A 15,679-nucleotide genomic window follows, 5' to 3' on the forward strand; every position below is an offset into this window, starting at 1 on the left:
GATTGTTGGATTGGTGATAATCAGCAGACTGATTTTTATCATATTGTTTACTGTAAAGTTGCCTATAGTAACATTGTCAGACTAAATGAATGGGAAGCTTTAGCAGTGATTTAACGTTCACATGTTTGGTAACTAAAAGCCAATACATTCCGAGTGTTTTCAAGATATAAGGATATATTTTTGAACGACACACTTGTCTGATAGGAAAGTCCATAATTTTATCTGCTGCGCTCGAAGTCGCTTTCATATCGAGTATTTATATGATAAAATTCTTTCTGTATGTTCCCACTCTTTTTATTCACCAGATTTAGCACCACGAGAGAATTTTTAGGAATAAAAGAGTAACTATTTGACGCCATTCTTGAAGAAGCTTACCAAAGATGTTTCCAGTCGTGGATTCATGGTTGGAAGAAGTGTATTGATACCCAACGGAGTTCTTTAAATGACATTAATTCAAGTTTTATGTTAACTTCACCTTGTTATTCCATTATTCCATAATCAAATTGTGTCTTTGTCACTTGGAAAACCAGTTGGTAGATATCGTTACCTTATTTAATTTTAAGAATAATTTTAACCCATAATTGTGAACACTTGAATAGTTATTTCTCTTTTACTTATCTCGTTACCTTGATAAAAAAGAATCAATTAAATAGATCGAGTGTCGGTTTAACTACCTGCTTGCTATACGATAAAGACTCCAATTTATTTGATGCGTCCATCAATTTATTTGATGTGTACATCAAAATCAAACGATTACTGATTGTGTAACTGAAACTTCTGAAGAGATTGTTGACTGATGCAATTGAAGCAATACATAATGACGATTCAACTGTTACTTTGCAAAATGTTGATTAATGTAATATTTCATTAAAAGAAAACGCTAATTTAACGGTACGCGATTCATCTTGTAAATTTCCGTTATATATCTGCACATTTGGACAAACTGTTATACAATTCATAAAAATGTGAAATCGATTATCAGATTCTTCTGTGTTATTATCAATCAGTAGTTTAGAATATCTGTAATAAATAAAATAAAAAATGTTATTCGCTTACCGTTAGTACACATTGATGACTTGGAGATATGAAATCAAGGCCTCGTTGTCCTTTTCCACTGAAACACGTCTTGATATTTTGCATGAATTTTCGTCGAATCGACTTTAGTGAATAAACGCAGAGTGCCGAAAGATCAGAAGGTTTATTGGCAATCACTGGATCACTTTCACTAAACACCGCAAACAATACATCATCTTGTGCTGTTATACCCAAATCTGAGGCTAGATCGGAACCCGCTTTACCAACATATGCAGCCTGTACTAGATTATATTTTCTACCCCCTTGTGCTTCACTAATGCAGTCCATGGGTATTTCTGTATAAGAATAGTAATTTTCATCATCGTGGCACACTCTCACTAATTTACTGATGTATTGGCTTGAAGTAGTATGTTTCATTTGCGTTGTCAAGAAATAACTAAACCCTTCGGAGGAGAAGCCATATACATACGTAATTGGATATCGTTCCCTAGCTAAAGAATTAACGAACATTCTAGTACCCGTCGTTACGGCCGTTTGAGCTATTGAAAACATTTTGTCTTTATCTAAGGATCGACTGCTCACCGCTGGCACTTCGGACCGATACGGCGATCCTAAGGTAAAAGTCACTCCAACATACATTACTTGTGATACTGGAGGATTTGGAGGACCTGGGGCAATAAATGCCACAGTAGAAGCAGTTGCATTGTTTGCCACAACAGCTTCTCTTACTTCTATGCTACTTTCAGATATGTTTTGTAGAGGCCTAACGGAGCAAATACCTTGAGAAAGACTTCCACAAGATATTAATCTAGATGTGGTGTAATCAATCACCAAAGCTTTGTTAACGTTGTCTGTGAGTTTTTTGTTGATCGCATTGTTACATTCTAAGACTGAGCAATCATCTGAATCCAATTTAGGACCTGTTACTTCGGTGATAACTGAATCAAGATCGGGGGAAAGTTGGTAAAGACGGTTCACGGCTCCTATGTACACGCGTCCAGTATTTTTATCAATAACAAGATGATTAAAAGCTTGCACTTTCGGATCCGAAAATGTTTTGACTATTTGTTTGGGAACGGCCGCTGATGTTGCTGTAGCCATCACCGTGGCCAGGAATACGAGGAAAGGATAGGACCGCTTCATGGCGGCACCAGGCTGATGTCCACTTTCACATCATGGTCCTATAACAAAAATTGAAATATAACCTGAGTCTTAAAATGTTTTTATAAAGCAATTTTTAATTCAGTCACTCCCATTGTGATAGAAAACATTTAAATTTGTGACAACTATTTTAATTCAAAATTATGGAATTATTTCCTTATCATTTAAACAAAATAAAATTTCGTTTGAAAATTGATTATCCAGTTTGTACAATATATTCGATTTAATTATGTTTTTTGTTCTAGAGAATTTCATATGGGTTCCATCCGGTTTTAATAATTCACATCTTACTAGAATTATAGAGTCCAAAGTGTGGAGAAAAACTCGAAACATAGAGTAGTACACTGGCATCAGTAGATGTTAAGATACAATTTCACATTAGTATAAAAACACCTGCAATGAGTCACTAACAGTGCCGCGTATCGTTGAAAGTAGGTGAAAGTAATTGCAATGTAAATAAGAAATATAATAGTGATCAAATGTGAAAATGAAACTACTCCTATCTTTAAAATAAATTCGCTACAATATTTTCAATGGCGTGAATATAATAATCTATTCCTAAATTTAATCAAGTGTAACTTACTTTCACACGAGACTATTTTTCAAGAAATTTTTTTGGCGAGGCACCAAAAATATTCGATTAGAAGGGATCTAAGAACGATTTTGCGAATGAATAGTACTGGACATTGGTGTATGGTTGGACAAATTTTTAAATGAGATTTGCAAAAGTTTCCAGCCAAACTTCAAGTGTTGTCCTAGTTATTTGAAACATGCCACACAGATTACAACTAGTTTCTTCGATGCCTTATAGGAAAAATCAAAAATTTCACGCATGATTCTATCGCATTACTCGATATGACTAGCTAAAATTCAATGAAAGAAAGCGATAAGACGATTAATTGAAGAATGAATTTATATTAAATGGTGTGACACCGATATTTCTTCAAAAAGTATTATTATTTTTGGCCATTTCATCGTTCCAAAGCTGCAATCCAATTCACAATTTTTGGTAAAATTCGTCGTTCTTCGCCACAATGTGAGAGCCAAATTACGTCACATCGTGACGGATTAAACTGAAACAAAGTTCTCATACCACTATCACTGTTGATATCACTAATCGCGTTAGAAGCTTAAAATTCTATCATTTAGCTAATATTTCTTAACTTAACTTCTTAACCTTAACTGATTTGTAAAATGGTAGAACTTAGATTTGAAAAAAGACTAATTAATTTCTTGCATACACCGAAATCAGTCGAAACATCAACTTTTACCTGTTTAGAAAAATCAAGACAAATTAGCAACAGAAATATTTATATCACCTGTATGAAGGATGTCTCATACCCTCCTGTGTTGCTAAAAACGGCGACAAGTTTGATTTGTTTCAGCTTGTCTTCCAGTTCTTATATCCGTATTAGTGAGATCGTGTTTGCAGTTTTGTTTCAAGTTTTAAAAAGTGCCAAAGTTTACGAATTGTTAAAATTTATAGTCTTCGTATAGTTAGTTTGACTGTTTACAAGTAATATGAGCGATTTAGAAGTCGGTTAAGACGAGGAATTGTCGATATGTCTTCATCGACTTCAAAAACAAACGAAAATTTGAAAACGTGTTCGTTAAAACAGGCCATTCATTGACTATTAGAGAAATTGGTGCAGAATTTAAAAGCTCGTACGGGTCAGTGCAAACCATTTCAATATATGATTTGGAAATGAGTCGATTGGCAAATCTGACACAATAACCAAAAAAAATGTGTTTCCATAGAAAGTGAAAGATCGTTGTTTTTCGTCTTATTAGATGCCCTGCCTATTATAACATTGGTGCTTTTATACATCTTACGATTTTATTCCTTTTTAGTTAATTTATTTCTTTATTAATTTTGCATCTGGTAGTATTTGGTCCCATAATAATTATTCTTGTTATTTATCACTCCAATATCTTAAGATAACTTTTCTCTTTTGTGTTTTCGTAGGGTGTTAACTAATCGTTTTATTAACATACTTTTATGTAAATTTTTTATTTCTAACATTGCTCTATTCTGTCCCTAAGAGATTTTTTTCGGCTATCCTATCTTCGTTTACCAAATGCTTTGTAAGTATTGTATTAAAGACATTTTTGAAATATATGAAGGTGTATGTTTGTTTGCCAGTTTTTTGCGGTAAAGGGCGTATTTTTATTTGCAGTTGACATTCCTGAAGGTCGTTTTAGTAGTCTCCTATAATTCTTTGTGTTTATGCTAGTATGTCAATCTTCTGGTATTTTATTTTTGGTTAGAGGAAATACCTACAAGTTCATGTAATTTTTGTTTTCCATATTCCAATAATTTTTTATTCTATTGTCACCTTAACTATCCTATTATATGAGTTTCTGTTACGAAGACTTTTTCCACAGGATATTATGTATAAAAATATTTAATCATGTTGACTACATAAATTCAAAAAAATATTGTGTAACATATATATATAACATAAATATATTTCAAGGTCACTTACCGCGGGTCAATAATGTTATTCAATATTATTTTGTAAGGCTAATAAGAATATTGAACATCTTTAGATATACAAATCTGAAATTCTAAATGAATCTCACTTGTCTAACGGTTTTTTATAATTATAGGCAACAAAAAAGGTAGACACAACAGTTCTTCATGATGGTTTTATTTATTTGAAAGTGTTCAATGATTGTTTTCGTTCAAAAACGAATTTCAGGAGCAGGTAATGTCGTTGATACCCTAAACTTGACGCTTATATGAAAAATTGTTTATTACTATCTAAAAAATTTTATTTTTTTTTCGAAAAACAGTACCTACTTACATTTTAACTAAAAACGGGCACGCACAGAAGTCAACTATTCAAACTTATATGTATATTAATTTTACTTATCAATTACAAAAAGCGATGCTGACTATGCAAAGAGACGTTGGATACTGATTTCATATATTTCAACTTTTGTGATAAGTTTCTTGCATGGAGACTACATTAAAACAAAGATAAACTCAAAAATGTTTATGCTAAAAATAACATCGACCAACATCCTATTATCAATTTGTGATTTAGTAACAAATATATATATATTTTTTTTAAGAAACAGATATTGTCTAATACAGGGTGTAGCTGGATAACAATAATAACCAAAGCTATGTGCTTGGAAGAGGGTCGTTGTTAGACGTATGGTCTGATCAAATTTGACCCGGACTGTGCGCGTGAATCAACTCGGGCACCATTTTTTTTTTCTAAATTGGTACAACCTATTTGGATGTTCATGAAGTTTGAGCGTCAAATCTTAAACAGTTTGTGTTTGTTACCTGTTTGGCTAAGGAATCATTGGAAATGTTGCAGAAGTGATTTGGAGATTTTCAGCAAGAGGAAAATATTATTCTATTTCAAAAATTTCTTAATACAGTTCATTTCAAAACAAATAACCTTAATATATATATATATATATCACAAAAATTAGATTCTAATAACATATCCGTCATTACCACTGTTTTTTTTATTGTATTGAAGTATCTGCAAGTATTCTAATTTGAACCGCATAATTTTAATTTTTCTTCCCACACCGTTTTCAGTTGCTTCTGCAAACACGCTCAAAAGTTTTATCAGGGAAATTCTCCGAATAAAATGTTCTAGCTTCACTAGAATTGTCAGATGTTTTTCCGTGCCTTGAATACATATTCAATGAACGTGTATTCTGCCATTTGAGGTATTACATAAATAATGAAAATTTTCTTATTTAAAGGGAGCATGACAAATGAATTGACAGACGCCTACTCGGTAATATGCTTCCCATTAAATAGTTGCTGTCTATTGCAAACAAATTGACAGCACCTTATATAGTAGAAACATTTCCTACAATGATGATAGAAGCTAAAAGTATATGTGGTCTCGGGTGAAGTCTATAACACTATTATAAAATTACATATCTGGTTGACGTAAGACAAAAAACGATATTTTATATACATTGTTCATTGTTTAAACTGTATTTTGGTTTCTGAGGTGTAATTGTGTAGCCAAGTTTCATCTACTATATCATATCGATTACTTTTGAAGGTATCCAAACATTTATTTGAATTTTTAAAGCAAGTGATCGTTTAATTGGTGTTCAACAATCACCGATTCACTTTGTAGAACATATATTACTTTTCATGAAAATATTGCATACCCGTTCGGTTAAAATATTTACTTGCATCAGTTCAAGGGCAGTTCAGGGATGTTCAGTATCATACTTGTTAATATGGCTACTTTTAAAAATACTTATAAATGTACTATCAGTATAATTTTTACTTAACTTCCTTAATTGTTGTTCATAATAAATAATTAATTAACACTCGAATTTTTTTTGTTATAATTGATCAGACCCACTTTGAATATTTATTTTCTTTCATACTCTTTGAGTCAGACCGGAGCATTCTAATATTATATAATCATTTTCTTCTAATATTCATAAAAATGTATCATTTGTATTGGTAGTAAATTTTTTATGGCCATGAATAAAATGTATTAGGAAGGACCGTTGAATGATTTGTTCTATCATAGGATTATGATGATAGTACCTATATTGCCACACATTTAAAAAAGTCCTTCCTAATATATTTTAATCAGGGCCATAGAAAATTTACTACCAATACAAATGACACGTAGGCCTGGTGTTTGTTATTTTGTAGTTATACTAAAGTCGAAAATCCTCCTTGAATAGAATTGCAGCTAAACTAATTGCAACAAACTGTTTAGTTTCGGTTTCTCCACGTATCACTAAACTATTCAAATAACCCCTACACCAACTACAAAAGTGTTTTTCAGAAAATGCTAAGCTACGCTGAATTTTCAGCCCCGTATAACTAAATTTGTTGTGAATATATAGATCGTTGAAATTTTATGAAAATAAAGAAATAGTTAGATATAAGGATTTTAAATTCAGTCCGTTTTGCTATTGTGCGAGAAAACTAGCTTTTCGAGTCAAAAATTTAATATACAAAAGATTCGTAAATAGGTTCTTTAAATGGCGTCGACTAATGACTGATAATCAAAGATTGATTGATTTTAAACTTATGAATCAAATATTAAAAAGTTTTATTTTTACATCGTGAAGATACAATAGAACCACCGTCGGTATAGCCGATAACAATACAGTATAATGCGTTTCGTAAGAATATACTTTTTTTCATTTTGTCGAGTACTAAAAAAAATATACCATAATGTCATAAGGAATTCGTTTTCCTAATTCTTTCATACCCACAATCCCCTATTAAAATGACAATTGTAATCTTTAAATATCATGGTCACATTCCAAAGTTTTTTCATTCGCTGCATACCTTTGTTCTATATATTACTTGCAGCGTTTTCTATTACATACACCAATAAATACGCATTTTAGTTCTGTATCGATAATTTCTGTCTTTTTTCAAGAATCGTTAAAGATTTTGTCCAAAATAATTAACGTTAGTTCTAGAGTTGTGGATATCCTGTTGGAGCAAAAAACCTCTAGCGCCTGTATGTCCAACGTTACATATTGCTTGTTTTGATTGGTTGTTTAAAAATGAGAACTTTCGTCATGTTCTGAATATTTTTCGCTGCCTCTAACTATTCGCATTTCCCACAAATCTTATTAAAAACATCTCTTTTCATAATGGAATGTGATATTTCACATAGAGCTCCTACCGTTTTATTTTTACTGCAAAATTCTAACGATTCTCCACGGTGTTGTTGATATGTTCAATATTTTCTGTTTTCTTTTAAATGCAAGTTATTAGAATGTCACACATTCTTTACTTTATCTCTTATTTCACGTAATGTTTCAATCATCGAAACCTGGTCGATGAGTGGCATTTATCAGTTGTACCTTCCGAAAAAGAAAAAAAAATTATCAATTCAGACATCCATTAGAACTTCTATTTTCACGTATGTGCCACGGCTAACACAGGTCTAGAGTAAAACAATTTATTAAATACACATAAAACGACTGACAATGTAGAACAATGTACTAATAGTCATTCAAAAGACCTATAGTTTCAGAAGTACATCATCGCAAAGGCGAGAATTTAACCACCTTGGAAATTTCACTCTAATCATCTCTTTTTTTTTACAACAACTGAACAATATACTCCTAGATTCCGGCTTGAATGGTAATGGCGAGAATGATTCGGAAATCCTGTACTTTATATGGATATAAAGGTTTAACGAAATATAAATAGCATAGGGTCGATATCAAGCTACTTTTTTCCTCAAAACTGTCAGTCAAAATTTTTTGGAAATACCTATGGATAGGCTATAATGAATGAATAATGAAGAAAATTTTAAAGAAGATAAATATTATTTTCTTTCAACTGAAAATTTAAACATACCACGATGGTCCCAGAAGTACCTGTCCTAACTTTGAGATGGCAGTGGTTGCTTGAGAAATACCATCACTGTATTAGAGACTACACAATCTATAAAGCATTTGTTTGGCAGCCATTAACAGTGAACGTTATCAATTAATTTGTAAACATGGAAAAAATTGGTCCTCGTTATGTCGTACAATACTTTTATTTGAAAGGCCTTAGTCCAACCAATATAAAAGCTAAATCAGATCCTACTCTGGGTGAGACTGCTCATTCGTTATCAACAGTAATATATTGGATAGCAGAATTTAAACAAGGCCGTACTACCTGCGAAGACCAGCATCGCAATGGTCGACCAAATGAGGTGACGATCCCCAGGAATATTGCGGAAAAACCTATGCGCAAATAAAGTAGAATGTTTGTGACATTTCTAAACCATGGATGAAACGTAGGTTCATCACTTCACATCCGAAACAAAAGAGCAATCAAAACAATGCAATGTAAAGGTTCCCTGGTCAAAAAGTGCTACAGCTACCTGATTACAGTAGGCAGGTAAGTATTCGAAAATGGGAAAATAATGGTTTTCACTAAATCGGTACACTCTAATTTACATTTTAATACAATAAGAGACTTAAAAACATCCCTAAATTAGATTTTTATAAAAGGTGGTCCAACTATAATGCACGATGTTTGTGAGTCGCACCTTAACGTCAAATTTTTTTGCCCAACTTAATTTGACATTTCTTTGTTTCAGTGTTTGACAAATTCAACTATGGATAGGTACACAATTGAGCAGCGCGTTAAAATTGTTGAAGCCTTTTACAAAAACGGGCGTTCGAATCAAAATGCATTTCGTGCACTTCGTGATTTTATTGGTCAGCATAATCGACCAAATGTTTCCATTGCTGTTGTTCGCGATAATGTGGCAGAAAAGCCGTCAACCTCGACTCGTCGTCGTTCCCAACAATAAAACATCTCATGAACATCACTGATGCGAATTTTGAATAAAGATTTGAATTTACACGCTTACAAGGTTCAATTGACTCAAGAGCTGAAGACTACTGACCATTTCAAGCGTCGTCAATATGCCGAATGGTTGATTGAACAGACAGAAGTGAATGGTGACTTTACAAAGAAAATCATCTTCAGCGACGAGGCACACTTTCACCTCAGTGGATTCGTTAACAAGCAAAATTGCCGCATTTGGGCACATGAGAATCCACGAGTGATTGTTGAAAAGTCGATGCATCCACAAAGAGTGACTGTTTGGTGCGGTTTATGGGTTGGCGACGTCATCGAGCCGTACTTCTTCGAAAATGAGTTCGGTCAAGCAGTTACCGTGAATGGTGTTCGCTATCGCGAGATGATAAAGAACTTCTTGTGGCCATAAACTGAGGGTATGGACCTGGGCGATATGTGGTTCCAACGGGATGGTGCCACTTGCCACACAGCCAACGAAACAATGGGTTTTTTGCGCGAAAAATTCAATGGTCGTGTTATCCCATGTCGAGGCGATGTTAATTAGCCGCCACGATCATATAACACCGTTGGACTTCTTTCTTTGGGGATATTTGAAAGAAAAAGTGTACGTCAATAAGTCAAGAACAATTCAAGAGCTAAAGGATGAGATAATTCGGCACATTAATCACATGGAACCTCAATTATGTCTCTGAGTCATTGAAAATATGGACCATCCGATAGAGATATGCCACCGAAGCCGTGGCGAGCATTTGGCCGATATTTTGTTTCACACATAATTGTCATAGATCCTTCTATCATTATAAAAAATATCAAGATAATTCTCAGAAAACTTTTTTTTTATTTACAATTAACATCGTGCGTTTTGGTTGGACCACCCTGTATATCTGCTTAAGTTGTTGTTGTATTTGTACGAATTTGTACATTTTTGAAAATATGAAGTTTAAATATACATACTTATCTGATAGTTATATATAGCACACTAAAATCTGGCCGAGTTTACATGTACACATATTGCATCCCAAAGTTCTCTGGGCGAATTTACAATTTACCACACTAAAAGGTCATCTACCTGCTATCAGGGCAAACTTACTACCGATCTTTTTATAACAAGCATTCATCTTTGTGTTTATTTAATTAAAAACATTAAAAAGAGGATTGCTCGGATTTTATCTTTGTTAGTTAGATGAGTTCACTCTCTAATTGATTGAATTTTTTTATTGATTTCAAATGTGACTGGAAGTTCCGTCAATATGCCAACAAAGAAATAAAAAAAACGTCTAGGATCGAATACAAAAAAGTATCTCTTCACACACTTGTTGACTGCCCTTGTCTACAACGAAAATTCCTACAAAGAAGGAGGGCAACTGACATAAAAATAGCTGTGTACAAACGATGTAATTCATTCAATATCTATATATTTTCGTTGTACATCTGAAGGACTATCCTACGTGAAATTATTTATTTTATTTTATATATTATATATGCACATAACAAATTGATTATAAATGTTTATCAATACAATTTATCATTAACATTTATTTTATTGTAGTCAAAAGTTTAAGTTAAAATATATGAATCAGTAGCCAATATCTCTTTGCATAATCAGTTTTTGTAATTGATAAGTATTATATATACGAGGACAGTTGGACGGATAAAGTACAAGATTTATCAACTGTCATAATTTTTCATAAATTATAGAAATAAATTAATTTATAGGTATTAATAGTGATATCAATAAAACTATTTCCTTTATGTGGTAAATATGGAGAAAGATTAGTTATTATTGGAAATCTATATGCCATGGCAGATGATCCTTGGTTACACCAGAAACATTTTTAGGCTCATAAGGTAATTTTAAGTATGCTTTGGAATTCCAAAGGTGGCACCTTGTCCAACATTATGGTGATTTGCTGACACGTTTTAATGCCGAACTCAGAAAAACCGACCGTATTTATTGAAAAATGACTTATTTCATTGGGACAATGCGTTTGACTTTTCGTCCACTTTTATTGCAGAAAAATTAGTCGAACTGAATTACCAATATTTCCTAATCTGCTCCCTCCCCCCACGGTTTGATGAAAAGCAATTTTGAGGGATTTGCGAAATATTATTTTTTTTAACGGTTTGAAAAACTTGGAAACTCGCTGTACTCATTGTGTATAGTTAATAGGATTATGTTGGAAAATAAAATATGTTTGTTTTTCTTGCAACAAATCGCTTCCGTAAAGCAAATGCAGAAATGAACATTAAAAATTAGAAATTCATAGAATAGCGAGAAAATTATTAAATTAGATATAAGTATTGCCCGCATACCTTTCAACTATGTAAAACTATCAAAAGCGATTTTATTACTCACCATGCTATACTTTATTTTTGGTAGAAAGATACTTAGATGGAACTGGCTGTTTGGTTGAAATTGATTTATAATTCGTATACTTTCTATGAAGTTAAAAATATTTAAAATGTCCATATCTTTTTGTACAAATAAATTTTGATACATTACTAATCAGATTGGTAATATAAGAGTTCATAAATATCAAAATGACAAAATTGTGACAAAAATTATACTTCATGTTACAAAGATTCATATGTAACGGAACAATTTTATACTAGAATTATTGAAAGCTATAGTAAAACTTTAGACAATCGATTGAAATATTGAAATCTGTAAGCTATCTACTTACTGTGTCATTAAAAAAATACTTTAAATCATTTTTAACTATCAGAAATACAATTAAAAGGTACGGGTACAAATGGAAATGATTATTTACGTGAAACTCGGATAACGAAGAAAATTCTATAGTTACATTTGAAGTTGTTATTGGATATTTATTGAAAGTCTGTCTACTAGTATGAGGAATGATCTCACGGGTATAGGAATAAGATAACTTATTAGTCCAATTGATTACGTAGACAAATTTTTAAAACAATTGACAAACTTTGAATCATATTTTGTTATCTTAAGAACATTACGTTCTGTACAAATACTGATGTCAATTCTAGAAAAAATTGTAACTGTTTCGAATAATGTTCAAGTATCTCACACTTAGTATTTCCTTCAGTCCCTATAAATATTTTGGGCCATTTTTTTAAAATTGAGTGATAATTGAAATTGACTAGGAATTATTTAGACCTAGTAGAAATTGAATTTTGTCTATACCATCTAGTGATTCTGAAGATAGTGATGATAATGTGCCGATTATTGAACAATTGTTAGGACAACGTGGGTTTTTCTAATACAAAATGAGTCATTCGGAAAGTGTCTTAGATGTGGTCAAGCTATTTTTGAGATTTTGAATATATGGTGAAGGAAACTAACCTGAGCAAACTCAGAGTTCTCTAGAGTCAGCAGGGCCGAACCTAGGGTATCCGCCGCCCGGGTGCAAGAGCAAAATATGCCGCCCTATTAGCGTACCTAGTGGAAATTTGATTATTGAGGCGAGATTTGAGGTAACTTTCTAGTCTAGTCGGATTAATATATTCTGTCGTTTTTGCCGCAAGCAGCTTATTCTTTATTATTACCTATTTATTATCTTTTTACGCCGCCCGATTCGCCCGAACGCTCAACTCACTATTTTGGTATTGTTGTAATAATAAGAAAACAATATTTCGGAGAAATGCCGCTATCAAAGAAAGGCGCTTTGCGACTAAATATTTTTTGCATGATGGGGTTCTGTTATATTTTTTAAAAACATTTTGCCTTTTTTGCACTAATGGTTCCAGAAATTCCAACTCTTCTCTTCCGTATAATGTTATAAAATTCAATGATTGTAGTGTTTATGTTACCCACGTGTCGAAAAGCTGTTTTCTACTTATTATCCATAGTAATTTCAATAATGATTGTGTCAGTAGAATATACATTTTAATTAAAGTGAAAATCATTAAATAAGTAGTAATTATGATCTTTATCTTCTTTTGTCTATATTTACGTGTAGACACTGTTATCTGAATCAATAAAGGAATAATATAATGAATGACATCAAAGTATTAACAGAGAAGTCGATATTGGATATTTTGGAGGCGGTCTACCTCTCATGACATCGTAATAACGATTCTGACAAAAAATGAGGAGAAAAAAATATAATGGTGCAATCAAGTCACGGGGGCATAAAAGGGCATCGAATGGAATATAAGTTGAACTCGTTAGAGTGATGTAATTAGTTTACACTACAGCGGATATTTTTCTTGAAAAGACCAATAGAGATTCAAGATGGTGAACGTGACATCCAGATTGAACTTCATGGCACATGACCGTTGAATTTTCTTTTTCTTTCATATTTGTTGATATTATAAAATTAAAATGTTCAAAACCACAGAAATGGACGTGTGGAATGAATCTAGAAATGCTACAAAGCTAAAAATTAAATAAAAAGAGATTATCATGATCATATAAGACAATACTTGGTTTGCTAAAGTAATGTAGACATTTCCAACAAATTGGAATAATGACGATTAAAACAAATTTTGAACAAGATACCACTAAATAAAAATTGGGAGAAATAGAATCTGGGAATTGAAGACGTTAAAGAACATTTTAAATTTATTTTTAGTTATAGAAAGTTATACAAAAATAATTACAGAGTGACACAAAGGAGACGGATGGTTTTGAATAATACTGAGTGTGTGATTGTGGGTGATGGTGGTGATATTGTGCCCTAAAAGAGACGTCATTTCATTAACTCAATAAATGGAGCAGTGGTACTACGTTATAGATGTGGCGAGTCTATTACTGAAACAACAGATTGTTTCGTGCGCCGTAACACAAATCTTTGGATCGACTGAAAGCATACGGAATGAGAAGCATCCTGGCCCGAGACTTAATGTAACGATATCAGAAAATATTAAAAGGGATAAGGGACGAAGACTTTGCTTGTGATTTTGAGTTGGAATATCAATTCAGTTTTCATTCAAACGGGACCCTGACTAAACCAAACCTAAGTTACTGAGACAAGAGCATCCACATCTTATCCACCAGCGTTCACTACACTTAGAAAAATTTCTAAGCGTAATGGTTCTGGCTTTGTTGACATCGTTGGACCTTATTTTTTTTTAAAGAACGGGGGCAAGGTTACTGTTAATTCGGCTCGATACATTTGTATACTTGAAAACTTATAAGACGAATCCCCTTAAAACGTGTTCACACAGTGTAAATATTTAAAGTTCTTAGATGCATATTTCCAGGATACATTATTTTACATTTCGGAAATGTTTCCTGGTCTTTCAGATCTTCCGACTTACCAGTGTGTGACTTTTTTTATTGGGGCGTTAAGAGATGCGTCTATAATTATAATCTGTGAAACTTGGGTAATCTTCCAAGAAATGGCTGCCCTGCAGAGATGTTAGTCCGGAGGTTTCTGGAAAGAGGCTCAAGTCCTGCATTCGAAATGATGGACATTACCTTGACAATATTATTTTTCACATACAACTAACATGGCGAATAATAAGCTTTGATTTTGTGTTAATACTGAAAACCGTCCTTGTCCCATGTGTCACCTTTGATATATATGAAAAGCCTCGTCAATAAAAAGTCCTTCGAAGCAGCCGATCAAAGTTTCTGATTTTCGGCTCATGTGTTGTTATTGTGCACCAGTCAAAACAGAAGAAAGTGAGAGATACGTGTAGTGCCTACTATCAATAATTGTAGTGGTGATGATGTTATCATCTGGATATGATTGCGCAATAATAATCCCGAAAATCTTGGAAGCATTATAGGAAATCTCAATATGCGTGAATATCTGAGATTCTAAGATTAGATAGATAGCTGGAATGTTTTCTAGAATTATTTTGTACTAATTCTCGACTAAATTTTCTTTCAAATTATGTCTCACTAGGAAGTAATCATTAAAAATATTTACAGTGTGTACCGGAATCTCTATTGAGTATATATTAAGATATTAATTTTAAAAATGTCTTTCAATTTCAGTGTACAATTGCCGAATTTCCTTTGGTACGGTCTTGTTATTAAAAAGTTAAAGAGGGGGATAAAGAACTTTCTTTAGACGCGCAATGTTTGTAAAGTTTATCGGGCTGTCGGCGCACATTGGTTTTTATAGGAAAATTACACGAAGAATATTACACCTGCTACCAAAAGAAAGGGACGTATTCAGTTTCGGCAATTCCTTAGATCCTTCTTACAAACATTTCTCATAACTCTCCTACTTCAATATAAATAAGAGAATTGTGAAAATT

At 32.7% G+C, this 15,679-nt stretch overlaps 1 protein-coding gene across 5 annotated transcripts in view; it reads right to left on the reverse strand.

The window, feature by feature from the left end:
* The window catches only part of LOC130451864 (plexin-A4), a 262,174-nt gene that overhangs the window by 95,446 nt on the left and 151,049 nt on the right, over nucleotides 1–15,679 (reverse strand). For 4 of the 5 annotated variants that reach the window (XM_056791218.1, XM_056791221.1, XM_056791220.1 and 1 more), the window contains one exon: nucleotides 1,057–2,216. In XM_056791218.1, coding sequence (XP_056647196.1) covers nucleotides 1,057–2,178 — 1,122 coding nt within the window. In that variant the 5' untranslated portion in view covers nucleotides 2,179–2,216. Of the gene's footprint in view, nucleotides 1–1,056; nucleotides 2,217–5,003; nucleotides 5,157–15,679 lie in introns of those variants that run through there. The other variant, XM_056791217.1, reaches the window with a different exon arrangement.

The sequence above is a fragment of the Diorhabda sublineata genome, chromosome X (assembly GCF_026230105.1).
Source record: "Diorhabda sublineata isolate icDioSubl1.1 chromosome X, icDioSubl1.1, whole genome shotgun sequence".
Classification (NCBI taxonomy): domain Eukaryota; kingdom Metazoa; phylum Arthropoda; class Insecta; order Coleoptera; family Chrysomelidae; genus Diorhabda; species Diorhabda sublineata.